The sequence below is a fragment of the Trichomonas vaginalis genome, chromosome V (assembly GCF_026262505.1).
Source record: "Trichomonas vaginalis G3 chromosome V, whole genome shotgun sequence".
Classification (NCBI taxonomy): Eukaryota; Parabasalia; order Trichomonadida; family Trichomonadidae; genus Trichomonas; species Trichomonas vaginalis.
The window spans coordinates 30290539-30317420 of NC_067207.1; the positions used below are offsets into that span (position 1 = coordinate 30290539).

The 26882-nt window shown below is 31.7% G+C and overlaps 10 protein-coding genes and 3 pseudogenes across 13 annotated transcripts, besides 7 other annotated features; 8 read left to right on the forward strand and 5 right to left on the reverse strand.

Annotated features, from left to right (window-relative positions):
• Window positions 1-1694: part of a mobile genetic element that runs on past the window's edge.
• Window positions 1695-2146: 452 nt separating this feature from the next.
• Window positions 2147-2714, forward strand: TVAGG3_0429780 (annotated as a pseudogene). The gene has a single exon. A coding segment is annotated over exon 1 (568 nt).
• A 1851-nt stretch (window positions 2715-4565) lies between these two features.
• On the forward strand, window positions 4566-4892 carry TVAGG3_0429790 (uncharacterized protein; the record flags this gene model as incomplete). The annotated part of the gene is made up of 1 exon (XM_051233743.1): window positions 4566-4892. One exon carries the CDS (start codon window positions 4566-4568, stop codon window positions 4890-4892), a length of 327 nt encoding a protein of 108 aa, XP_051103473.1.
• Window positions 4893-4896: 4 nt separating this feature from the next.
• Window positions 4897-5139, reverse strand: TVAGG3_0429800 (serine threonine-protein phosphatase family; the record flags this gene model as incomplete). Its single annotated transcript, XM_051233744.1, has 1 exon — window positions 4897-5139. One exon carries the CDS (start codon window positions 5137-5139, stop codon window positions 4897-4899), a length of 243 nt encoding a protein of 80 aa, XP_051103474.1.
• An 18-nt stretch (window positions 5140-5157) lies between these two features.
• On the reverse strand, window positions 5158-5520 carry TVAGG3_0429810 (uncharacterized protein; the record flags this gene model as incomplete). The annotated part of the gene is made up of 1 exon (XM_051233745.1): window positions 5158-5520. One exon carries the CDS (start codon window positions 5518-5520, stop codon window positions 5158-5160), a length of 363 nt encoding a protein of 120 aa, XP_051103475.1.
• A 1774-nt stretch (window positions 5521-7294) lies between these two features.
• Window positions 7295-9749: a mobile genetic element.
• Window positions 7423-8294, reverse strand: TVAGG3_0429830 (annotated as a pseudogene). Its single transcript has one exon. A coding segment is annotated over exon 1 (872 nt).
• On the reverse strand, window positions 8444-9035 carry TVAGG3_0429840 (annotated as a pseudogene). Its single transcript has one exon. A coding segment is annotated over exon 1 (592 nt).
• Window positions 9750-10175: 426 nt separating the features above from the next.
• Window positions 10176-10213: a mobile genetic element.
• A 1181-nt stretch (window positions 10214-11394) lies between these two features.
• Window positions 11395-11431: a mobile genetic element.
• Window positions 11432-11612: 181 nt separating this feature from the next.
• Window positions 11613-11650: a mobile genetic element.
• Window positions 11651-12518: 868 nt separating this feature from the next.
• On the forward strand, window positions 12519-15787 carry TVAGG3_0429880 (biological adhesion protein; the record flags this gene model as incomplete). The annotated part of the gene is made up of 1 exon (XM_001309755.1): window positions 12533-15301. One exon carries the CDS (start codon window positions 12533-12535, stop codon window positions 15299-15301), a length of 2769 nt encoding a protein of 922 aa, XP_001309756.1.
• A 99-nt stretch (window positions 15788-15886) lies between these two features.
• TVAGG3_0429890 (uncharacterized protein) lies at window positions 15887-17230 on the forward strand (the record flags this gene model as incomplete). The annotated part of the gene is made up of 1 exon (XM_001309754.1): window positions 15900-17168. The coding sequence occupies one exon, from the start codon at window positions 15900-15902 to the stop codon at window positions 17166-17168; it is 1269 nt and encodes a 422-aa protein (XP_001309755.1).
• Window positions 17231-17248: 18 nt separating this feature from the next.
• Window positions 17249-17270: a mobile genetic element.
• Window positions 17271-17322: 52 nt separating this feature from the next.
• Window positions 17323-17344: a mobile genetic element.
• Window positions 17345-17829: 485 nt separating this feature from the next.
• TVAGG3_0429920 (uncharacterized protein) lies at window positions 17830-18501 on the forward strand (the record flags this gene model as incomplete). The annotated part of the gene is made up of 1 exon (XM_001309753.1): window positions 17830-18501. The coding sequence occupies one exon, from the start codon at window positions 17830-17832 to the stop codon at window positions 18499-18501; it is 672 nt and encodes a 223-aa protein (XP_001309754.1).
• A 31-nt stretch (window positions 18502-18532) lies between these two features.
• Window positions 18533-19837, reverse strand: TVAGG3_0429930 (uncharacterized protein; the record flags this gene model as incomplete). The annotated part of the gene is made up of 1 exon (XM_001309752.2): window positions 18533-19837. The coding sequence occupies one exon, from the start codon at window positions 19835-19837 to the stop codon at window positions 18533-18535; it is 1305 nt and encodes a 434-aa protein (XP_001309753.1).
• Window positions 19838-20094: 257 nt separating this feature from the next.
• Window positions 20095-22019, forward strand: TVAGG3_0429940 (casein kinase-related family; the record flags this gene model as incomplete). The annotated part of the gene is made up of 1 exon (XM_001309751.1): window positions 20114-21973. The coding sequence occupies one exon, from the start codon at window positions 20114-20116 to the stop codon at window positions 21971-21973; it is 1860 nt and encodes a 619-aa protein (XP_001309752.1).
• A 485-nt stretch (window positions 22020-22504) lies between these two features.
• TVAGG3_0429950 (4-carboxymuconolactone decarboxylase family protein family) lies at window positions 22505-23309 on the forward strand (the record flags this gene model as incomplete). The annotated part of the gene is made up of 1 exon (XM_001309750.2): window positions 22522-23280. The coding sequence occupies one exon, from the start codon at window positions 22522-22524 to the stop codon at window positions 23278-23280; it is 759 nt and encodes a 252-aa protein (XP_001309751.1).
• Window positions 23310-23584: 275 nt separating this feature from the next.
• TVAGG3_0429960 (U6 snRNA binding) lies at window positions 23585-24460 on the forward strand (the record flags this gene model as incomplete). The annotated part of the gene is made up of 1 exon (XM_001309749.1): window positions 23585-24460. The coding sequence occupies one exon, from the start codon at window positions 23585-23587 to the stop codon at window positions 24458-24460; it is 876 nt and encodes a 291-aa protein (XP_001309750.1).
• Between the last annotated feature and the right edge of the window lie 2422 nt (window positions 24461-26882).

Below are 26882 nucleotides of genomic sequence, written 5' to 3' on the forward strand. Positions count from 1 at the left end.
GCTTTGACAATATTCGTTGACAAAATACCATCAACAAAACTAACATCTGACTGTGAAAGTTCTTTCAAATCAGATGATGTAAAAAACTATCTGCGTTCAAAAAATGTAAACCAATATTTCATTGTCGACCAAAACCACTCTGCTCTTGGTGTCATTGACGGTTGTATAAAAATGTTAAGAGACTTAAACCAACCACAAGGTGGTAAAGCAAATGAAATGTCATATGACGACAAATATAGACACTTCTCCCAGGCAAAAGATGAGACAAGTTTTAAATATTTACAATAACCGTAAACAAAAAGGTTTGGGAAACCACCCCCCGAAGAAATGAAAACAACCCTGACTTAGAGAAAGACTATATATTTAATAATTTAGTCAAAAAGACAAACAAGAAAGAATGCGGGCTTCAAACTTCAGAAAGGTGACAAAGTAAAAATAGAAATACCTAAACGCGACCCATATGAAAATACTATTGACTATGACAACAATGGAACCCGACAGGTACTCACATTCGTGTTTCGTAAAAATAGAAGAAAGTATACAAGAGAATATTATGAAGTTTTAGGCAAACATGGCAAAATGTACAGACTGCAAGCAGAAGATAAAACTACTATTGTCAGACCTCGTTTCAAAACTTGTCAAAGTTCAAGGTGGTATACTTTCAAAGACAGTTCTAACAAATATAAGACAACTCCTGACGAATATGCTAAAGAAGTTGAAAATGACGACTAAGCATTTCTATACATGCGTAAACTGTCATGTAAGTGGCATGTAGTCTTTACTTTGTCCGTTGTTTGCGTATATCCTGAAACGCGATGTGTATGGTTTCCATCTCCTGAGTGTTACCCCAGAAACAATTTATAGCAAACTGAACGTTGTCTTTAACATCATATCCTTTACCTTTTGTCATTGCTGACCAATCCCAAAATTTATGCTTATGCCAACCTGCTTGAGAAGTACTTAAATCTATGTAGTGACTATGTGCAGGTAAATTTTCACCTGAAATCGTTTTACTCCACCTGTTTCCTTTGAAGAGTTTGCACAATACAAAACCTGTCGACTATTTGAGTCCAAGTTCCAAAACCCAGAACTGTTTCTGGATTTGTTGAGTTCATTGACGTATAAATAGAGCCTATAGGATATAATGTTGAAGCATTTCTGTTTCTTTAATGTTGAAGCTCTGTTTTGTCTGCTTTCTTGTCATAAATCTTGAGCAGTGAATTTAATATTATGTTCATCCTTCATGACATAAACATCTTTACATCTAATGTTTCTCATCGTCGTTATGTCGTCATCCGATGTTAAACCTTGTGGAAATTAGGAGGTTTACAATATAATGCATCCCCACCAGTTTCTTCAACCGTTCCTTCAATACTTTCTATAGCAACAGTTGTAAAACTTGTATGTGTATGAGTCTTATTTGCTTTCTTCTCTAACTCATCGTTAACATAAGTTTTATCTGCTTTAAGGTCTAAACATCCTGAAACCCATCCTGTATCGGCTTTAGTTTTTAAAATCTTCGATGTCCGTTCATGGTACCAGTCAACCCTTTCTATAATTTCTTTATCTTTTTCATCCACATATTCCTTATCCCGCTTCTTCACTAACACACTAGCCATAAGTCCCTTATCTACCTTATTTTCAAGGCTAACGTTTAAGTCTGTTATTTCAGATATAGAATGTGTATGAGTCTTTTTAGAATATTCGTTTTCAGCTCTCGTCACTTCACTTGACATTTTATTGTCAACATATGTTTTGTCTGCTAGTTCAGGATGAGTATGTTCTTTTGTTGCATAAGCATTGTTAGCTCTTCTTCTTCTTTTGCTATTGCATCGTCTACATATTCTTTGTCAGCTTTGTTGTCAACATCTGCTTTCAAAAGAAGTTCATTTATAGGTTTCTCGTTTAAAGTTCTTTTGTTGGATTTATACAGACAGTATTGTTCTTCTTGTCTTGAAATAGAAACTCATCTGTTAAAGGGTTTAATGTCAGTTTTAAGTTTCCTTCTTTCAATGACTCAGATATCTTAGAATAGTTTGAAAAGTTTGTTGTGTTCTTATTTAGAGCTTTGCATAATGAGTTGTCGGTTGTGTTGTATTTCTCTCATGGAAGCAATATCTTTCGACATTTTTATTCTAGATAAAATATGCTTTCAATAGAAAAAGAAAATTCAAGAGTTGCTACAACTAAACCATTAGATGAACTTTTTACTAATGTCGGTCAAAAGTTTGAGACAGATACCGTAAAGCATGAAGGCTATCGTTTGACTACCCATTAAGATGGCTAAGAGACCCATCTGTCACAAAAGCTATTGGCTTCGTAGAATGAAGTTCATTTCAGAAGCCATACATGGTTTCCCATTTACGGTCGGTTTTGAAGTTCGATACTATAACAAAGAAAAACATACGTATGAGAAATTTGAACAGGGAAAACTTTTACAAGTTAGTTTGCTTGTAAACTTAGAAACAACTCTTCAAGCTTTTCAAGAAAAAATAAACGATATCTATATCGAATATGCAAACCAGTATAACATTGACGAAGGAGAATACCATCTCGATATTATTTATGACAGGAAAAATGCAACTGTTAAAATCAATAAAATAGAAGACCTTGGAGAAAACGTTTATATTTCTACAAAATATAACAACTTGGCATGGTATAGATTTATGAGGAGAAAAAACCAGAATTTTCGAAAAAGTGACACCAACTATTAAAGTTATTTTATTACTAGATTTATTTACAAATTATAAGATAATATCATTAACAAAATATATTTTTAATATAAATAAAAAACTTTTTTTATACAAAAAATTACAATCAATCGATAAATATTATAAAACATTTATTCCAAAAAGATTAAGAAATAGGTGGGATCCTGCATATAATATAATTTTATGTCATAAAGCTTACAAATTTTAGATGGACCACAGTGAGAATGTGAGTGGTTAATTTAAAGGTGGTCTGATAAAGATATCGAAGCTTACTCAACACAGCATGAAGCAGTTTCTAATACACAATCTTACTAGTGGTGTTTCGGTCGCCAGCGCTCTCATAGGGGTGCTGATTTCAAAAACCACTACTTCAAATTATTCAACAATACTCAATGCAGCATGAAGCAGCTACTACTGCTGTATCTTACTGGTAGCGTTTTGGTCGTTGGCTCTTGCACAGTCTCTCAGATTTTCAAATTTTTTTTTTCAACACTATCTTGTTTCGCTCTCAGAAAGCTATCCTACAAAGACATCGAAGCTTACTCAACACAGCATGAAGCAGTTTCTAATACACAATCTTACTAGTGGTGTTTCGGTCGCCAGCGCTCTCATAGGGGTGCTGATTTCAAAAACCACTACTTCAAATTATTCAACAATACTCAATGCAGCATGAAGCAGCTACTACTGCTGTATCTTACTGGTAGCGTTTTGGTCGTTGGCTCTTGCACAGTCTCTCAGATTTTCAAATTTTTTTTTTCAACACTATCTTGTTTCGCTCTCAGAAAGCTATCCTACAAAGACATCGAAGCTTACTCAACACAGCATGAAGCAGTTTCTAATACACAATCTTACTAGTGGTGTTTCGGTCGCCAGCGCTCTCATAGGGGTGCTGATTTCAAAAACCACTACTTCAAATTATTCAACAATACTCAATGCAGCATGAAGCAGCTACTACTGCTGTATCTTACTGGTAGCGTTTTGGTCGTTGGCTCTTGCACAGTCTCTCAGATTTTCAAATTTTTTTTTCAACACTATCTTGTTTCGCTCTCAGAAAGCTATCCTACAAAGACATCGAAGCTTACTCAACACAGCATGAAGCAGTTTCTAATACACAATCTTACTAGTGGTGTTTCGGTCGCCAGCGCTCTCATAGGGGTGCTGATTTCAAAAACCACTACTTCAAATTATTCAACAATACTCAATGCAGCATGAAGCAGCTACTACTGCTGTATCTTACTGGTAGCGTTTTGGTCGTTGGCTCTTGCACAGTCTCTCAGATTTTCAAATTTTTTTTTTCAACACTATCTTGTTTCGCTCTCAGAAAGCTATCCTACAAAGACATCGAAGCTTACTCAACACAGCATGAAGCAGTTTCTAATACACAATCTTACTAGTGGTGTTTCGGTCGCCAGCGCTCTCATAGGGGTGCTGATTTCAAAAACCACTACTTCAAATTATTCAACAATACTCAATGCAGCATGAAGCAGTTTCTAATAAATATATACATATATAAATATATACATATATAAATATATACATATATAAATATATACATATATAAATATATACATATATAAATATACATATATAAATATACATATATAAATATACATATATAAATATACATATATAAATATACATATATAAATATACATATATAAATATACATATATATATAAATATATAAATAACAAAATATAATCAAAAAATAGTGTTTGGAAATTTAAGGTTAAGTGTCACTTTTTCTACTGTCACTTTTTCGTAAATTCTACCACACTCATCAATAAAATAGAAGACCTTGGAGAAAACGTTTATATTTCTACAAAATATAACAACTTGGCATGGTATAGATTTATGAGGATGTTAAATCAGCCTGCAGCATATCCAGTACACCCGGACTATTATGAAGTCGAAAACCCTAATGGAACATATGAAAATATTTTCGACCAAGATGCTATTATTGTTCATGCTTCATTTTCTGGCGCCCAAAACTCTTTCTTATGCTTGGCAAATGACTTTTACGAAAAACCTACAAAGTTATACGAACCACCAAGTGGAAGTATTTCAGACTTTCAAGTATGGTTTACTACAGATGGAAGAAAAAGAATAATTCCATTATACCATGCGTTTTACTTAGAACTTAGTTTCATATACAACTACTATCGAACGGTAAAAATATAATTTTTTAATACGGTTGAGGTGTTGGATTTGGTTGCCAACTAGACTGTGGTGCAGGTTCAGGCTGTTGTATAACAGGAGCTTGCTCTTCTGGTTCAGGGTCTTTAGGTATAATACCAACAAACTGACCTACCCTTTTACCAATATTTTTGACACCGTTCCAAATTCCTCTTCCTACGGTTTTTATTCCATTCCATATACCTCTTCCAACATTTCGAAAGAAGTTTCCTATCTTACTGAAGAAACCCATTTTACTATATGTAAAAATCTAATGTCCGCCTAGTCTCTTACGTTTCCTGTTGAGTTCCATAGCATTCTTTAACTGGAGCTCATACATTCTGTTTCTCCTCTGGTAGAAAACATATTCTGGGTCAACTCCTGTGTTCGCGTCATCTGCATAAAGTTGTTTATATCCCACTTCAGGGTTTGTATAAAACTCTTTCCATCTCATATTTGCATACCATGGTGGCAAACCTAACGCAGCGTCATTTGACATGGCAGTTTGCATTTGTACATCTGTTGGCACTTGACCATAGTTTGCCATTGCAGTTTGTATTCTAACTTCATTTGGAATATTCTCTGGGTTTGGTTGTCCAGGTTGCTGTGCATTCGCTAAGTTCTGTGCGTCCATTTAATATTAGATAAAAATATCTCTTACGAGTACATATACTGAACATTTGCAGGCATTGGTTCATCTTCATATTCTCTGTACTTTTCTGCCACGTCAAATAAATAAATGACACAATGGAAAAAACCTAAAACAAGTAGTCCTATTTCAAACCACATTTACTTACTAATAAAATTTCGTTATTGTGACACTTTCTCCGGTTTATAGGACCTCTCTCATATTCTATCTTGTCATATCTAAACTCATAGTCATGTATGTCCTCTAACCATCTCATAACGGTTTCCAAACCACTTTTATCGGATGTAAAGTAAAAGCATGGATGGTTATGTAAAACGTCTAAAGTTTCTAAAGAGTCTCTCAAAGTCCAGTCTACTTGGTATTGAAAATCCCATGTGTTATAGAACGGCGGGTCCACTATAAAGAAAACATTTTCCTTGTCTTTATATTTTTCATACATCTGTCCATGACATCTCACAAACTCTATACCCTCAATATATTTTTCTATGTCCTCTTTGAAAACATTTGTATAGTTAAGATATAAAACTTTTGACATAAGTGTTTCAATGTCATGAACTCTTATAGAACCACTATATAATAGTCTAGCAGATATATATCCCAGTCTATATATTCTGCTTTTTCAAAACCTCTCTCACAATATTTTTGTATCTAATGGTATACGTTCCATCTTACCTATAGTATCTTTTCTTTTAACTCTTTCAATATATTGTTTTGTTCTGGTATATGTTTGAGACGTCCATATAGTTGTCGAAGTCATTGCATATAATCTTTGAGTCTGGGAATAATTGTATGGCACAAATGGGATATATAGAAACTTCCACCGAACAAATCTACAAATGTTAGACCATTCGGTAGTTTCTTAAGTTCTCTCAATAGAATATCTTTACATCTACTCTTATTTCCAAAGAACGGTAACGGAGGTTTTGTAAAATTCATTTATATATAATAATAAAAATGTTTTTTCCTGAAAAGTGACAGAAAAGTGACAAAGCATGAAAACATATATATTTGTGAAAAGTGAAACATTATATAATGTTTCGACCCAGAAGAAGCTTCTTCCCAGAAGCAATGGAGGAAGAAGAAGAGTCCTCCGAATTCACACCAGAAGACTAACAATTTTCCGAATAAAAACTTCATTTATACTAAACATCTTCGGGGCTAGAGGGCACGAAGTGCCTGGAAGCCCCACTACCTTTTTTTTTTTTTTTTTTTTTTTTATAATACTAAGCATAATACAATATTCTAGATTTAATTATAATTAGGAAAAGTTAGTTTTGAGAGTACTTTTCATAGGCATATAGAATGAAATCTTCTGAAAAATAATATCACATAAACTCATATTATTTTCTAATATATAACTATTTTATATAAAAATCAAATTCAATGATCTTAAAAGCGAAGGATAAACCTCAAAATTTACGAATATAATGAGTGGGAATATAATGCTTATCTATCATAAAACCATATGAAATATCAATTTTTGCTTTACGCCTAATTTTTGACGACAATTAGCAAAAAATGTTAAATGTTAACACTCAGTCCATTTGAATATGAAAAATAAAATTGACTTTGATTAAATGTTTTTATTTATCATGCAATTCTTCTTGCGACCAAAGATTTGAATAAAAGTTCAAAAAATAAGATAGCTTAAAAAATAATATACGGTAGTGTTTACTAATAGATGAATAGTATATAAATTCTATTAAAATGGATTTGATCCAAAAAAATATATAAAATTTGATCATAAATAAAATCGTTTGAGTGTGGGACAAACTATCCAGTGTCACTTTTTTATTAACCTTATTTTAAAAATTAATAAAATAATAATAAAAAATTATTTGAATCTTTTACATTAATTGTTTCTTTTTTTAAAAGTACCTTTAAAGTACAATAAACAAGATTTGAATCTATTGATCCTTGTTGCAAACTTGAATATATTGCTTCAAGCATTTTCAAACATTCGACTTTTTTGTTTTCCAATATTTGTTCATGGTCATTAGCTTTTCGTAATATACGAACAACTTTATCACTATTGATTAATTGAACTTTAAATTTAATCAATAATGCTGGAACAACGTTGTGTATAATTCAACAACAAAATCGTCTAATCGAATATTCCTTCTCTCTGGGAAATAAGAATGCTTGAGAACTTTGAAATGTGACTCACTGACGTTATTAGTCGCGTCACCTCCGTTGCGATAGCGCTTATTCCAACGATCTAAATGATGCCTCCATTGCCTATCGAAGTACTTTTGGGCTTTCGGTTCAGTGGAAAGAATTTCAAGAATTCGATCATAAACTGCATCTAGGTCTGCAGCTTCTTCTTGAGTGAGGTGCTCTGGAACTTCTTCACTTGTTTCAAACGTTTCTTCTTCTGGAATAAATTCAGAATCGTTTGGATCATCAGAAGATTCTCGTGTAAAAAGATTTGAGAAGGTGGAAATTCATTTTCGATGAATTCTTCTTCATATTGTTCCTCTTCTTCAATTTCTTCTGCTTGAAGTAAGTGAGATTGAGCTGGTTCCTCTCTAGGATTTTCTTCTTCTTGGTTCTGTTCTTCCTCGGGAGATTCTTCTTTAGTATCGAATACTAATAATTTCATTAGATTATAAAATTCTTCAAAATTGTCTCGTGATTTAAACTTATCCGCTTTCTTAATATGGCGCGAAGGACATGCACGCCACACCAAAGAATATGACAGTTTGGAATACCTCGCTCAATTGCCTCGGCTATTTGTGGGCGCAGTCCATACTTATCATCTCGGGTTCTCTATTAATATATTGAAAATAACGACAAACACAATATTGAATATTTTCGCTTGTGTCAGGAGAAATAAAGAAATACAAAAAAGGAAAACAATAGTATGTTCTGTTTTTCCTGTGAGTGCATATAGATGGAATGTTAGCCCTTAGAAGTTTATACGTTGAATCGATGTGAAACGTAGAAATTTGGTGACCAAGGGCCTTCGCTTCGAAAGGTGCATATAAAAACTAGTTTTCCCGGCTCAGAGATAAATTCAATTAAATCTTCTGGACAACTTTCTTGAACAGATTCGACAAAGATAGCTAAAGAAACTTTTTCATCCGAACTAAAGCGTTTGGAAACAATTTCAGCTCTTGAGCAAATTTACGTAATGCATCTGGACCTTGTGCAAATATTGAAAGTAACTCTTCGTCTGTATATGAAATATTTAAGTCTTGGAAACACTTAAATTGAGCTGTAGCATGATTCATATTGTTTTCAAAGTAATGTTTAAGATAATTTCTGACAAATAATGAGGATATTGTTTTTGTTGATTTCGGAGGTGCAGAATGATCATGAGAGTCAGAGTGGATTAGTAGTTCATATTTATCTTGATCTATTATCCGGACTTTGAATTTAGCTTGACATTGTGGATACTTACATTTGTATTCGATCGTGGAGTATTCTTTCCTGCATTTTTGAGAGTAGCCCATGCTAGCTTTTATCTCTTCTTGGATACCAAACTGGAGGAGCTCCATAGTGTTGAATATCACGGGCTCCATAACAACAAATTGAATAAGGTATTCAAAATTTGAAGGAAATGGTCCATCATTGAATGTAGTGGCCGGGAATTGAATGACATACAGATAGTTTGAGGAAATTTGTATAAATTATAATATAATTGAAGAATTAATTATCAAAACAAGTCTAAGAGCCATTTGTCAGATTTTCCCGAAATGCAAGGTTAAGATTTTAGCAGCGACTAACTTTGAGTGTACATATATAATTTTATACTGAGTATTTCTATCTGTGTTACTTATTTGAGTCTAAGAGCCATTTGTCAGATTTTCCCGAAATGCAAGGTTAAGATTTTAGCAGCGACTAACTTTGAGTGTACATATATAATTGTTATACTGAGTATTTCTATCTGTGTTACTTATTTGAGTCTAAGAGCCATTTGTCAGATTTTCCCGAAATGCAAGGTTAAGATTTTAGCAGCGACTAACTTTGAGTGTACATATATAATTGTTATACTGAGTACTTTCTATCTGTGTTACTTATTTGAGTCTAAGAGTCATTTCTACCATAGAACTAGATATTGTCTCTCATTAAATATATATAACTGTAAACTGCTTAATTCATTTATCTATTTAGATAAAATTATATTTATATAAGATTTCATGTTATTATTTCATCTTTATTATTTTTTTTATTCCTTTGAAAAGTGACACTGGATAGTTTGTCCCTTTCTCAAAATCGTTTTAAATTACTTCTTCATTTAAATTATAACAATTATTTTTGGTTTTATATTTTTTTGGATCAAATCCATTTTAATAGAATTTATATACTATTCATCTATTAGTAAACACTACCGTATATTATTTTTTAAGCTATCTTATTTTTTGAACTTTTATTCAAATCTTTGGTCGCAAGAAGAATTGCATGATAAATAAAAACATTTAATCAAAGTCAATTTTATTTTTCATATTCAAATGGACTGAGTGTTAACATTTAACATTTTTTGCTAATTGTCGTCAAAAATTAGGCGTAAAGCAAAAATTGATATTTCATATGGTTTTATGATAGATAAGCATTATATTCCCACTCATTATATTCGTAAATTTTGAGGTTTATCCTTCGCTTTTAAGATCATTGAATTTGATTTTTATATAAAATAGTGTTGTAAACAGAAATTCATCAAAAGTGACACCTCAGAAAAGCTAAAATATTGAATTTTTGGAACTTTTGATAGAGCACGTTTTTAAATATTAATTAAAGTAAATGTATATTTTGTAAAGATTCTTTTTAATAAAAAAATAAAATTTTGAAGAAGAACACAAAATCTTCTGAAAAATAATATCACATAAACTCATATTATTTTCTAATAGATAACTATTTTATATAAAAATCAAATTCAATGATCTTAAAAGCGAAGGATAAACCTCAAAATTTACGAATATAATGAGTGGGAATATAATGCTTATCTATCATAAAACCATATGAAATATCAATTTTTGCTTTACGCCTAATTTTTGACGACAATTAGCAAAAAATGTTAAATGTTAACACTCAGTCCATTTGAATATGAAAAATAAAATTGACTTTGATTAAATGTTTTTATTTATCATGCAATTCTTCTTGCGACCAAAGATTTGAATAAAGTTCAAAAAATAAGATAGCTTAAAAAATAAGATAGCTACGGTAGTGTTTACTAATAGATGAATAGTATATAAATTCTATTAAAATGGATTTGATCCAAAAAAATATAAAACCAAAAATAATTGTTATAATTTAAATGAAGAAGTAATTTAAAACGATTTTATTTATGATCAAATTTTATATATTTTTTTGGATCAAATCCATTTTAATAGAATTTATATACTATTCATCTATTAGTAAACACTACCGTATATTATTTTTTAAGCTATCTTATTTTTTGAACTTTTATTCAAATCTTTGGTCGCAAGAAGAATTGCATGATAAATAAAAACATTTAATCAAAGTCAATTTTATTTTTCATATTCAAATGGACTGAGTGTTAACATTTAACATTTTTTGCTAATTGTCGTCAAAAATTAGGCGTAAAGCAAAAATTGATATTTCATATGGTTTTATGATAGATAAGCATTATATTCCCACTCATTATATTCGTAAATTTTGAGGTTTATCATTCGCTTTTAAGATCATTGAATTTGATTTTTATATAAAATAGTTATATATTAGAAAATAATATGAGTTTATGTGATATTATTTTTCAGAAGATTTCATTCTATATGCCTATGAAAAGTGCTCTCAAAACTAACTTTTTCCTAATTATAATTAAATCTAGAATATTGTATTATGCTTAGTATTATTTCATTTTTCTCATTCAATTTAGAATTTACAAATGTCAAAAAATTGAGAGCTGTCACTTTTGATGAATTTCTGTTTATTACAATAGTTATATATTAGAAAATAATATGAGTTTATGTGATATTATTTTTCAGAAGATTTTGTGTTCTTCTTCAAAATTTTATTTTTTATTAAAAAGAATCTTTACAAAATATACATTTACTTTAATTAATATTTAAAAACGTGCTCTATCAAAAGTTCCAAAAATTCAATATTTTAGCTTTTCTGAGGTGTCACTTTTGATGAATTTCTGTTTACAACAGAGATAGTAAAATATGCTAATGAATCGTGATATTTCGATAAATTTAAATTTTCATTTTGCAAAACAATAGTTATTTTTGATCCCATGTGGTAGTAAAATAGCAACTGTAACATAATTGTTGTCAAATCTGAACTTTTTAAATTCTTTTTTGATTTGTTTAATATTTCTTGGTTATGTACTTGCTATGAAGTTAGCATGTAAGCAAGAAGTAAATAATATTTGTAATTGGCAATGATAATTATTTAAAAATTAATTAATATCTGCTGTAGGTTGGGTTCTAACTGTTATTCTGATATTGGATAGGAGTTTGTAAATCTTGTTCAGTCTAAATTAAGATCTCTTTTAGCTTATCCAATGCTAAATGAAGGAACTTCAATTTTATGAAAAAAATTTTTTGGGGCCAAAGAGTAAATTATGACAGATTATATTGATGATAGAGTTATTAGTTTAGCATAATCTTGTTTGAAAAGATAGGCTTATTTTATTCAAATAAGTGAATGCAAAACAATTCCAAAAGATTTTTCTATGCATAAAGATTGAAAAAAACAGCGTTCTGCTTTAGATTGTCAAACCTTATTTATAAATTAAGATGCTTTGGTTGAATTATATGTTTATGAATGAGAAATTTAATTAGATATTCATATTGAGAATTTTAATCTTGGTAAATGGTGTGTCATCATCAATGGTTAGATGTTGGTATGGTTTTAACTAAAATTTCTCAACAATATTAAGTTCATATTCATGAACATTTCATTAGTTTTTCATAAAATAATTAGACTAATGATACCTATCTATTTTTTCAATTCCATTTTTCAAAAATTCTTCCTTACATCGCTGAAAAAAAAACGAGCAAAATTATCGTTCTAAGAAAACTTTTGCCAAATGAAAGGAAAGACCCTGATTTCATTTGAAACTGAAGGCGGGGTCCTCGAAGAGGCGAAGGCTGCATTCAATTCAATGGCAGAAGTATTTACCAAAGAAAAAAGTTATCAAAAATATCAATACGGAATTCAAAAGATGTTTGATTTTTTTAAAGATGATTATGATAAAAACATCAAACTTCTCACAATGGTTCAAGAAATGAATGCCCAAATTGTGTTCAATGCGACAAAAATCAATTTAATCATGAAATCAACATATTCTGACAGTGAATCCCTCACAAAACTCAAACAAGACTTTGATGATGCCACAGCAATGGTCCAATCTATTCACAAATCAGAGATTCGCTCAAAAGAGATTTTAAAAACACTTAGAGAGCAATTAGCCCAATTAACTCAACAAGTACAAAGTGGACAAGCATTTAACTTCGGTACGCAAAACTCAATTTTTGAAATTTCACAAGATGTCAAAAATCTTCGAAATGAAAAGCAAAAAGATCATGATGAGCTTACAAAAATCCAAGAATCGATTGATGCCGAAAATATTGGCATGAAAAGCGTTACAGAAGCCCAAGCAACACTTGAAAATACTTTAAATAAAGATACAAAGACTCTTTCTCATGTAGACAAACGTCTTCAGACTCTTACAGCCGAAAACGAAGAAACAAGCAACGCAATTATCGAATTAAAGCCAATTGTAACCGATGTTTCAACAAAAATTGAAAATGCAAAGAAAACAAAGAACGAACTTACAGAAAAAATCAATGTATTAAAGAATACGAAGACAGATGTTACTAATTCCTTCAATACAGTAAGAAACGAAGTGAAAGCAAGAAAAGACAGATTATCTCGACGAAAAGAGCATCTCAATGAGGTATTAAGATTCCAATCCCATAAGAATACGAGTATACAAGCCATAAAAGAGCAAATTACTGATATTGACAACGAAATTGAAGAATCAAAAACAGCATTAAAGGAATCCAATGATAAAAACAGTGAATTGGTCACAGCATTGGAAGATGAGATGAAAAAGGCCGACCAAATTGCAGAAGAAAAAGCAAAAGTCCGAAATCAAATCAAAGAATTGCGACCAAAGATCGTAGAAGCAGCTTTAAAGGTTTCTTCCGAACAGAATGAGAAGATAGTGATGAATAGACAACTCAGCGGGGCTCAGGCTTCACTTGCAGAAGTAAATCAATTACAATATGAAGAAAAACATGCAATTCAAGAGATAAAGAACGCAACACAGACACTTAAGAGTGAAACTGCTACAATGAAGGGATCAATGCAATCAGATAAAGACAAAATCATCCAAATTTTCCAAGAAATTGATAAAACTCGGACATCGACCTTCAAATTGCAGGCATCCATCAATGCAATGAAAGATTCAGAGCTTGTGGCTGCTGAAGAGAACGAAAGATTGATGAAAGAACATGCAAATCTGATGTCAAAATCAAATAGACAGACAGACTTATCGGAACAGCTCAGAGATGAAAGAAATAATTATGCCAGATTGCTTAAGATCAAAGAAGATGAAAATGCTGAGCTACAACAGTCAATAAATGAACTTGAACATCAAATCCAGAAATATACAACAGAGAACCAATCATTGTTCAATCAGACCATCAATTCTCACTTCCAAACGCGTGATTCCAACGACAAAATTGATGAATTGAACTCCGAAATTCAACAATATAAAACATCAATTCAAAAAGTCGAAAGAATCATTTCTCATTTACAAGCTGAGAATACTACATTGAGCTACATCATAAATGAATCGAATACTGATAAGATTCTCGTTCAAAAAGAGACAACAGCTTTGAATAAGACAGTTGCCGATTTAATGGAGCTAAACAAGGCCAGGACACAACAAATCGAACAACTAAGATCCGATATTCAAACGAAAACCTCGTTTATCCATAAATGTGCCGCTCAATACAAAGAAAAGTTGAGCGAACTCGAAGAATTGAACGACCAACTTAAAAAGTACAAGAGCTCAACCGAAATTTTGGAACAAAAAGCTGACAAATTGAACCAATTGCAGTATACCCACCAAAAACTATCAAGCCAGCTAGTTATAGAGGAGCGGAAGTACATAACATTGATCCACGAACTCGCAATTCCTCGAAATGTCCACAGATGGCAAGTAATGGAAGCTGTCGATCCAGGATATGTTAAAAACATTCGCTATCGTATGCAGCTTACTGATAAACTTGATGATGCACACCGATTGCTCGAGAAACTCCAAAAAGAAAGAAATGATCTCAAAAAAGATCTCGGCAAGAAAAACGCTGACTATGATAAATCGATGACTCGGGAACAGGTGAAAACATATATCGAGAGATACAAAAGCGATTGCGATAGAATGGACCAGATGATGGAGGAAATGTCCAACCAAATCAAGAACCAGCTAAAGCCTCTCAAAAATTCTGATAAGCAGGTACTGGAATTGAGAGGAAGAGTGAATAAAAGAAGAGAAGCGGCTTCTTCAATTAAAAATGAAATTTACACTGAATCTCATTCGCTTGGAGAGCCAGAACCGTGGTTTATCACTGAAGGAATTGTAGCTCCTGCAATTACTGGTGGTGGTTTCGTTGCAAATTTGACTCCTCCTGAACATAATAGAAAGATCCTCTCAAAATCAAACCATTTGACAGTCGGAGTTGCTCCAATACTTCGAAACTCTCGTTCTAATTCGATGTTTACCTCAGCAAGATCAACAGGAAGACCGTACAGATCTGGAAAGACAATTCTTCCTCCGATGCCTGAGTAATGCTGTTCAAGTGATAGTGTATATCATTTGAATGTTTGTAGAATATGATTTTAATATTATTTTTGTGTATTTTGTTTTATATCATAAACTTATTTTTTGTTTGTTATTAAATTTAATGCGCAAATGAATTATTTACTCATATGTTTAATAAAACTAAACAAAATAACTTAAATTTGATTTGAAAATTAGCTAATATCAAGTAAACAGATAAAATATCTAAAATAGATTGATTACTTTGATAGAATTAATACAATGTTAAAGTTATAATGATTCAAAAACTTATGTTTCATAAGAACCGTTTCGAACCCCATTAATGAAGCCAGAAACAGTAGAGTATTGGGATTGTATGCATAATACAATATGTTAAACATGATATGAAGCCTAAATTCAAGAATCACGAGTTAAATTTTACTAAAATTAGATTTTTAGGCATGATTAGTTTCATAAAATGGTTTGATTGAACATCTGTTTACTTATGATTTCCTTAAATCTCTTGGGTAAAATTTCAAATGGCTTCTCCACAAGAATGACTCAAAACTGGTAACGATAGGAGCAAGAAAATCTTTGTAAAAAAAATAACCGTTGAAACATTCACAAAATGATGAATCAAACAATTTCTGCTTTAGTCATACAGTCCCTAGCAAAATCTCCGCTACTATTAAGTTCTAGGGCCACATTTCAGAAGAATATCCAATTTGACAAAGTTATTGCCAATAATTTTGTTTCAAATTTCTTCAAAACTTGTAATACCCGCGATAACATTCAATTTAAATCATCGAAATTCAATAAATTCCTCAATTCTGCGATTTCTTTCCAATCAATTAGCCTCTATAACATATCTTTTACGAATGGATACTCATATAATGGCGATAGCGTTCTAAATATCACTCGGTGCACATTTACAAAGTGCTCAAATGTTGGTGGCATAGGCGGTGCCGTCTCAATTCCTTTCCCACAAGATTCATATCCACAAATTCAAGTTCATCAGTGTATATTCCGCGATTGCCGTTCAGACCGTGGTGGTGCTCTGTTCATCGGCGGCACCAAAGTCGACCTCTCAGAAACATGCATTAGTCGTTGTATTGGTGATAATGCACATCATGCAGTTGCTGCTTACACTACAAGTAAGAAATGTCCATCGACTACTACATTATGCTCCATCTTCTGCTGTCCAAACAATTACACAGGTGGAGATAACGTCATTTCAGTTTTTCGAAACTCTCCTATTATTGCAAGTACGAATTCTACATACAACCGTTTTCACGGTGATGGTTGCTTTGTTGCATCTATTGGATTAGAGAAAGTTATGGTTAGTTACAGTTTTTTTGGTTATAATCTTGGTGATGACGGTTTTTACTCACTTGGATCTAATTTAACACGTTTATTCCGTTTACAAGTTTTCAACAATACTGTTGATTCCATGTTTGTCTCATGTAATCAAGATAATTCCAAGAAACATATTATTTATTTAGTTTATACAGAGATTGAACGTAGTAACTACGATAACAGATCTATTTCACATAAACTGAATATCAAATACAACATTAATATCATTAATTGTCGTATTGACAGAGATACCGCCGTCAAAGTTAAAAAAGATGCTATCAGTATCTCCGCATCAGGTATTCTTGAACAACGTAATGTCTTAACATCATTCTTCTATGATCGTGAATGCGAATTCAACCTTGTTCCTTCACTAACACGTATGAAAGGAAGTGATATGAAAATCAGTTATCCATACATTCTAATTCCTATCACCATTGTTGCAGGCATCATCCCATTTGTCCTCATCTTCATTTCCATCCGTTCTAAAGCACTTCAAGAAGAGTGGATGCTTGCACAACAAGATTATATGAAAACTACTTAACATACATATCTTTAATATTTTTTTTCTTTTATCAATGTTAAATATCTATGTCTTTATTTCTATTCAGTTCACTTTTTTTAGGGTGCACTTACGCCCCTATGACTTAGCCTATGACAATGGTGCTTCACCCCAGTTGTCAAAAATTTGAATTAAAGTCAGATGGGCGTAAGTGCAGCTTTTTTTTGAAATTTTTTTGTCAAGTTGTCACTTTTTTATTCCAAATAAATGCTCATATCTCACTCAGCATTGAGTATTCAGAACCTAATCATAACAGGGATACCTCACTCTCTGTTAAGTAAATTGTACAAACAATTCATATTTTTCGAATCTCAAATCAATTTTGAAAAGTGCAAGAAATTTCAACTGGGTTGATTATTTTGGAGCGAAAGATAAAGTCACACAAACAAATAATGGAACATCATTCGTTGATACTACAGATTCTAACAATTATTACGTTTTTATTTGCATATTTGAAGAATGCAAAGAAACAGGTGCAATTTATATCAAAAGATTTAACGATATCTGCACATTACTTGAAGACAACACATTTACTAAATGCCAATCCACTTCAGAAGGTGGATCCGTTTACTATGACTGCCCTCAGTTTGGACAGTTTGTTCAACAACGAAATTCTTATTCTGAATCAATAGCAAGTTATTATATGTCATTTTATCAATGGGTTAAATCTTCTCCTGATTATAAAAACTACGCTTTTCAAATTTCAGTTTCAAAATGCGGAGAAAGTGAATCAAAAGGATGGTATGCATTTGATATTGCATGGGGTGATCTACGTTTTGAGAATAACAACATCACTTACAACAAATGCAGTCGATGTTCATCAATAGATAGTGCCCTTGATGGAAAATCAAGTACATGTAATTTCTCAACATTCAGAGAAAACAACCAAACTGGAAGTAGCTCTCTTGTATTTATCAGTAGTACTAATTCATATATACAAGCAGTTTCTTATTTCAATGTTATTGGAAATAAATGCAATACAAACAGTAACCAAGTTCTATTTTTTTGTAATTACAATACTAATGTTGATCACTGCGTATTTTTAAATAACACTGCAGCATATATGTTTGATATTTCTTATAAAGGTTACACATTGACTATTACTGATTCATGTATTCAATCAAAGTCAACAACAAGTACAGGAGGAATTGTCACATTTCAAAGAACAAATCAAATTAATTATGATTTTTATCAAATTCCAAGTTTTTATACAGAATTTTGTTTCATGACACCAAAACCAAAACCAAAACGAATCACAGTTTTATTACCTTATTTATCCAAATTTGCAGAAAAATCATCAAATTTTATTTCATAGTTCCAAAAGCTGAAAAATATAGGCAAAAAAATTACAATTTTGGAGCAGGTTTCTTCTCCTTGATTAATATCGTAGACTTTTGAGTTCCAGAGAGTCCTTGTAAAATGTTTGAAAACACGATTACCATTGCAACAGGTCTTATCGAATTTGTATTTGTTTTTGATGATCCAGGAATCGAGTGAGAGAGCAAGAATTGTTTCTCACTCCTCAAAATTGAGAGTTTGCTTCTCAATGAACCGAAACCGAGATCACCAATGAACTGTTCCTCGATTGTCAATCTTATGTCTTTGTCTTTCTGTCCTTGTGGAGACATGTCTGATATCTGTCTGAACAAAGACATTCCCCATCTACTCCATTCAAGGAGTTCTTCCTGTGATGACTGAAGACGTTCGTTGTCTCTCATAGTTCTCTCTGTCTGTGTCTGTATTCTCTCATTCTCTGATTGAATTGCACTGCACTTGTCATCGAGCTTTGCAATTTTAGATCTCATGTCTGAAAATACATCTGAAAGATGTTTGTCTGTTCCTTCAATACGTAAAACTTTTCTGAGGTATAAAGCATCCTGTGTTACTTTCGCTGTTTCTGAATTCATAATTTCGTTGACAAATCTGTATGCACTATCAATTAATTCGTCGTCATCTTCTGGTAAACTCTTGATATCGAAACCAGAGATTTTTGCAATTCCTTCTCTGAACTTGTTTCTAAGATCTGAAAATGACTTGTTATAACCATCAATCTTTGATGATGTTGAAATATTGAGAGATGCAATCTTGGCTGAGTTGTTTGAACGTTCTGTTTCAAGATTCGTCTTCAAGTCTTCGTTATTGATTGTTAATGTTCGCAATTGAACTTTCAATTTAGAGATTTCTGTTTTAAGTCGAATGTTTTCGTCACTTAATATATCTTTCTCTTTGTTAATATTTGTGACTTTCTCTCGTTCTTGTTTCAAGTCATTATGCAATGCAACAATGGATGTGCCATATTGTGATGCCAATGAATCTGTTCGCTTTCGAACTTCAATGATGACATCGTTGTTCTTTGATTCGGCTGAAAGAGCACGAGATTTGTAAATTGATGTTTTAGATTTCTCACGGTTAAGTTTATCAATAAGTTTATGGACATCATCGTGTGCTTGTTCAATAATGCCTGAAAGTTCTTTCTTGCATTTTGTTAATTCAAGTTCTAATGATTTCTTTTCTGATGTAACTTTTTCAAGTTCATCTAAAACTGTTGTTAATTTTTCTTTGTTCGTCAAATCTTCTGAATAACTTTTGTCACTGATTTTAGAGAGTTCTGCATTTTGTAATTCAAGTTCTTCGATTTTAGATTTGTACATCTCGTCTTCTTCTGCTTTCTTCTGGGTAAGATCATTGAATTGTTCTTTAGCTAATGAAAGTTCGTTATCTAAAATACAAATTAATTTGTTGAATTTGTTGCAAAATTTGTTTCGTTCTTTCTTGCACTGTCTTAATTCAAGCTTTAACAAGACTGTGATATTGTCTTCAATACTTTGTTATTGATTAAATATAACTTCAATTGAATAACTCTAAGAACCTTTTTTTTATAAAAAAAAGTAACATAAAAAAGTGACGTATTTTTTTCCTCAATTTTTATGGAGGATTTCTCAGGAGTCGAATTTAAAATCCTCCAAAAAATTGGGCAGGGAAGTTTTGGCAAGATATATGTTGTCGAACATCCAGTCACAAAACAGAAATACGCGATGAAATTAGAAAGTTTCGACGTCCGAGTTCCACAAGTCTTATATGAAGGCCAAATGTATAACATCCTGGCAGGTGGCCCTGGTATTCCACATATTTATTCAATAAGTTCAAACGAAAAAGGAAATTACATTGTTATCGACTTACTTGGCAAATCTCTTGAGTCATTATTGAATATCTGTCATCGCAAACCATCATTGAAGACAGTTCTTATGCTTGCCGATCAAATGATTGCTTCGATTGAATTTTTACATTCAAAAGGTTTTATTCATCGCGATATTAAGCCGGATAACTTCATTATTGGCTTAGGACGAAATTCTAATAGACTTTTCATGATTGATTTCGGTCTTTCAAAAAGATACAAAAATCCAACTACAGGAGAACATATTCCATACAGAGAAGGATTGTCATTATCAGGCACAGCTAGGTACGCATCAATTCCTGCATTAACAGGCGTTGAACAGTCGAGAAGAGATGATTTGGAAGGATTAGCGTATGTTTTGATTTATTTACTCAAAGGAAGTCTTCCATGGCAAGGAATAAACTGTACTGATAAATTTGAGAAGCATTACAGGATCGCAGGAGCAAAAATTTCAGTTCAATTAACAGAATTATGTTCAGGTCTTCCAGGTGAGTTCAGACACTTCTTAGAATACGCGCGAGGTTTAGATTTCTACGAAACACCAGAATATTCACGTTACAGAGACATGTTTCGTCGATTATTTGAATCTAAAGGTTATAAATACGATTACATCTACGATTGGGACATTGCAAAAGAAGACAAATATGATGTAACCGTTGCCAGTTCATGTTCAAGCTCAGGAGGAGCTCCTCCAAAGTTATTTTACAAACGACACCATTTTGCAGTTGATTCTATTGATAGTCGTGCAGCATATACTCGTTTGGATGACGATGACCAACAAAACACCCCTGATTTCGATAAAAAAGAAAATCATCATAAAAATTATCCAGAAAATCTCATGAAAGCTATCGAAAAGTATGGATTGAAAGTATCACCAAAGAAATCAGCAAAAGATAATGCTGAAAAACCTAAAAAACAATATGAAAAAGAAAATTTCAAAGAAGAAGCTAAAGAAGAATCCAAAAAGCATCGAACACATCATAAAAGTCATCAGAAGTCATCAAACAGTCGCTCAAATCCAGAAAAAATCAGTAGTAGCCAAAATTCAAACTCGAATTCGAAACCAATTAAAGAATCATCCAGTAGCAACAGTAAATCATCGAAGAAGAAGTCCAGTGATTACAAAGATAAAGGAAAACCATTAGTTCCTTCATCAGATCTCGAAAGATTTTATCAAAAACCTAAAAAAGAGAAAGGATCAATTGGGTCAAGACATAAACCAATAATAGAACATCATGAGCCTCCGAAACCATCCAGAAAAGCTAAGTATGATGATGATTTCGAACATGATGCAATTTTGAATGCAGTAAACTCATTACAGAAGATGAAAGAAGAAGGTTTCCTTGATGAACCACCAGCTAAAGTCCCAGAACAGCTCAAGCTCCAAAGAAATTCCTCAAATAGAAAATCACCTCAAAAATTAATTGACCAAGGACCTCGGGAGATCACAAATTCTGCTGATTTGAGGAAGGCAATAAGAGAAAACATAAAACTCAGAAGAAAAGAAGAAATAATGAACTCAACACCTGTAATTTCATTGAATTACAGGGATGATAATGATAATGATGATACTAGAAGGCATAGGCATCATTCTAGTAGACATCATAACTAATATTTTATAGCATATTTAATTTGTGTTATAAACATTTGTATTTTTATTCGGTATTGTTAAATATCATCATTTTTCGTATGTTATCAATGAATGTTTTATCACTCTTATCATTATGCAATCATTTTCCAAAATTTTATTTCAATTTTCACGAAAAATGCTATTTTTATAAGAATTTATTGTATAAATATGTACAATATAAATTTTTATTCTTTGTTCTTTGGTTATGCCTCATTGAAACGCATTCTAGATCCTTTTGGAATCAATGAAATTTGGGAAAGATTATTTTTTTATGAGGGTTGTTTTAAAATTATATATAATATCGCCTAACAATAGCAAAGTAAAGAATAATAATATCAATTTTGGGGATCATTTTTCAAAATTCAATGACATTTTTCCCATTGTTCAAAAACAATTATCATATGGTATTGAATCGAAATATTTATGTTGCATAAAATGAGAGAGCTCTCAAAAATAAAAAATTGAAAAGATTGACAGAAAAATATTTTCCCCACATCATTTTTACATTAGAAAGCTAATATTTTTAGCATATGAGTAACTATAAAGAAGTCTTAGATGAACTTGAACACAATGACCCAGAGTATTTTGAGTTTTTCTATAGATTTGAAAAACTTGTTCAATCCGAAACAAAAATTGACGAAAAGAATCGCTACCTTGGAATTCTCGGATCACTTATTGGATCTAAGTCAATTGACTACTACCCCTATATCATTGAACAAGTTTTAACCAAAATATTGACACCACAAGAAATTAAAGAAGTTTTATATGAAGCTGCTTTCATATTAGGAGCTTCAACTGTTTATCCATTCTTAAAAGTAACAAATGACATATTCAAGCAGCACAACATTAACCTGCCTCTTGAAAACCAATGCAAAGTTTCTCCTGAAGAAGCATTAAAGAAAGGCATCGAGAAACAGAAGGAATCTTTTGGTCCGGGAATGGAAGATTTCCACACAAAAGGTCCAATGAACAAATGGGTTGTTACATTCATGTACGGACAGCTCTACACACGCGAAGTCCTTACTGTTAAACAGCGTGAGATTGTTATCACATGTATTTTCATTGGATACGGTGATGCTACACCACAGTTCTTACAGCACGTGAAAGCATTGACTAATTTAGGTCATGGAAAATGGGATTTGATTCAGATGATTCTTTCACTTGTTCCCTATATAGGCTATCCAAGAACATTCAATGCACTTAGAGCTATTAATGAAGCTGTTCCAGATCCGTTATATATGAAAGTGATGAAATTTGCTAAGGGAATGTATGGAAGCATTTTTGGATAAAAGTAAAAATTCTTTATTAGATTATTTAGAATATATAGATGTTTAAAATTTTCTTTGAATTCGCTTCATTTGTATATAAGTTCAAGATGATACTTAAATTTCAATCTCAATTTTAAAAATTTTATCTTTATTTGAAGGAAATAATCTATATTATGATAGCCTAATATGCGTTCATTGATGTTGCCTTTATTCAAACAGTGACTTGAGCAATGGTAGTTTCTTTCCGCGAATGATTTGATTTTAATTTATTTGGGGGAGAGTAATCAGATAATAGAGGTATCTTGTAAACTTCAGAAATTTAAAAATGAGTGGCGAAAAAGATTCTTTGCTAGAGCTCTTAGATCCACCTTTTCCTTTAGTTTACAAAGGAATATTGCCACCAGATAATCATTTTCAAATGAAAAAATCAAGATTAAGCAGAGAATGCGCTGTTTGTGAAAGAGTTTTCTCTGTATTCTTTTGGATGTATAATGGAGTTCCATATAAAACTTATATATGTCAAATATGTGCAAAAGCAGCTAATGTTTGCCAGTGTTCTTTATTAGATTTAGACATTGGAATTCCAGTTATAGTCAGAAACAAGTTATTAAAAATGCAGCAAGGTGATTTCACTTCTAAGTACAAAAGATGGTATAACAACAGACTTGTTGATCGCCAAATCGAAAACGGGGAAGAATGGATGGATGGATCTCTTCGTGACAAGGTTTTACATTTAGACCCTACAATAGTTGCTGAATGCCAACAAATTGTTAAACAAGATCCTTATCTTACTTATAAAAAAGCTACTGTTTGTCCAGATTGGCTTGCAGGAAACTGTATTTATGGTGAATCATGTTTCTTCTCACATAAATTACCTCTTCCTGGTGAAAGTAGCCCAAATTGTTCCAAATATGGAATCAGATCAAGATATCTTGGAACTCTAGATCCAAACGGTTCAATTGTCATTGATAAACTGCTTAACATCAATCCAAATGCCTTTAAATCAAAGCAGCAAGCTCCAGAACCAGAAGAAGTTGAATTGCCAAAATTTGAAGAGAAAAGGGTTGAAAAACCTATAATGACACTTCCTTCAAACCTTGGAGAAGCATATTCATATAGCGAACCTTTACCTTATCCATCCAAAGAAAAATACGAATTTCCTGATTTTGTCAATGGAGTATTTAAGTTACCTGATCAATAGATTTCGTTTTGTTTGTATAAAAAATATTATATTATTATTTGAGATCAAAATATTTTTCAAATAAACTAAATCTCTTAAATCCTTACATTAACCCCTCATCACTATAATGAAATCTGTTGAATTCATATTGTTTTCATCTTCAACTGTATTTGTAGAAAGTAATATCAAAATGAAATTTGAACTCTCTAGTACTTATTGGTATTTTCCACCTTGAAATCATGATGTGTATAAAAATAACCCGCTTTCTATCTTTTCGAAATTCCCATAGGTTTGTACAAACTGGCACGCCTGCTGGCACACCTTTTTTGGCCAGCTGGCACGATTTTTTTAAAAAACACATTAAAAAAGTCACTTTTTGCCCCATCTAATGAGATTTTTTTTTACAATTTTTTTCCCCTTATTTTTCAATTTAGATATGATTTTAAGCTCTCCAAATTGAAGTTTACCTGATGTTTCTTAGTTTTTATGATAATAAAATTTTGCAAAGTTGAGTTTGGATTCAATAAATTTAAGAAAATTTTATTTTACAATGAAATTATAAGAAAGGATGTTTTTATCCTATGTCAAAGAGAATACATTTGTAGATCCCGACTTTTGACATGGTTGAAAATTCCAAAAAAAATTCAAAATTTAAAAAATAATATTAAAAAATATAAATTTCATGTTAAAAAATGATTTTGAAATTTTTTTGGAAAAATAGAATGTCATATTTTTATGTTTTATTGCTATTTTTTACGAAATCAATAAAATATTTGTTAATTTGGCTGAGATTATAAATAAAATCTTTCTAAATCTTACAATTGATTGCTAAAATCTGTTTTATGTATTAATTGGCATTGAGATTCGTTATAAAAGAATGCGAATTAATTTGTATGAGTAAACGTATTTTGTAAAATTTCAAATTCTCTTCTCTCATTACTTACCTTAGATCTCTCAGCTTTTAGCTCTCAGATTTCGCTCATAGAACTCAGGTTTTAGTTATGTACTCATAGATGTATCATTACTGCCCGCAGATCTCTCATTACTACCTTACTAACCAGATCTTAACTCTCATTACTACCTTACTAACCAGATCTTAACTCTCATTACTACCTTACTAACCAGATCTTAACTCTCATTACTACCTTACTAACCAGATCTTAACTCTCATTACTACCTTACTAACCAGATCTTAACTCTCATTACTACCTTACTAACCAGATCTTAACTCTCATTACTACCTTACTAACCAGATCTTAACTCTCATTACTACCTTACTAACCAGATCTTAACTCTCATTACTACCTTACTAACCAGATCTTAACTCTCATTACTACCTTACTAACCAGATCTTAACTCTCATTACTACCTTACTAACCAGATCTTAACTCTCATTACTACCTTACTAACCAGATCTTAACTCTCATTACTACCTTACTAACCAGATCTTAACTCTCATTACTACCTTACTAACCAGATCTTAACTCTCATTACTACCTTACTAACCAGATCTTAACTCTCATTACTACCTTACTAACCAGATCTTAACTCTCATTACTACCTTACTAACCAGATCTTAACTCTCATTACTACCTTACTAACCAGATCTTAACTCTCATTACTACCTTACTAACCAGATCTTAACTCTCATTACTACCTTACTAACCAGATCTTAACTCTCATTACTACCTTACTAACCAGATCTTAACTCTCATTACTACCTTACTAACCAGATCTTAACTCTCATTACTACCTTACTAACCAGATCTTAACTCTCATTACTACCTTACTCATCAGATATCTAATTATTTACATATGATTTCTCACATCTCACTCAAGTCTCATTACTTACCCTATCTTTTTAACCTTTTCTGATAATTACTGAAATAACTAAATCCTTTTTTTAGTTTAATTCTGATATTAAATTTTTAAAATCTCTTTAATTTTTTGAACTACGCCTTTAATTTGTAATTGCCGATTTCACAGATTTGAACCATTTAATAAAATAACATTATTCAACTTAATCGTATCAAACATGGTAGTTTGATTTTCAGATCTACATTTTAAAAACCTCTTTATTATCTTGAGTTATACTTTTATTATATAATACCTGAGTTCATAACTGAAAACTCTTAATTAGAGTACAATATTCAACTTAATCATAACAAGATTTGTTGAATTTCAAATTTGATTTATATCTTCCATCACTTAAAACTCTCACAGCTTACAATATAAGCTAAAAAGTATATTTTCATAGTAATAAAATTAATTATTAAATTTTTTACTTTTTCCTTTCCAAAACTAGAAAAAAAGGAAGTGAAAAGGGAAAAAGAAGAAAGAAAAGAGAAAAAGAAAAAATAATAATGAGCATATTATATAATTGTGGTTATAGGCCTCGTGGCGTGGAAAGGGTGGAGCCCTTCGGGCTCCACCCTTTCCACGC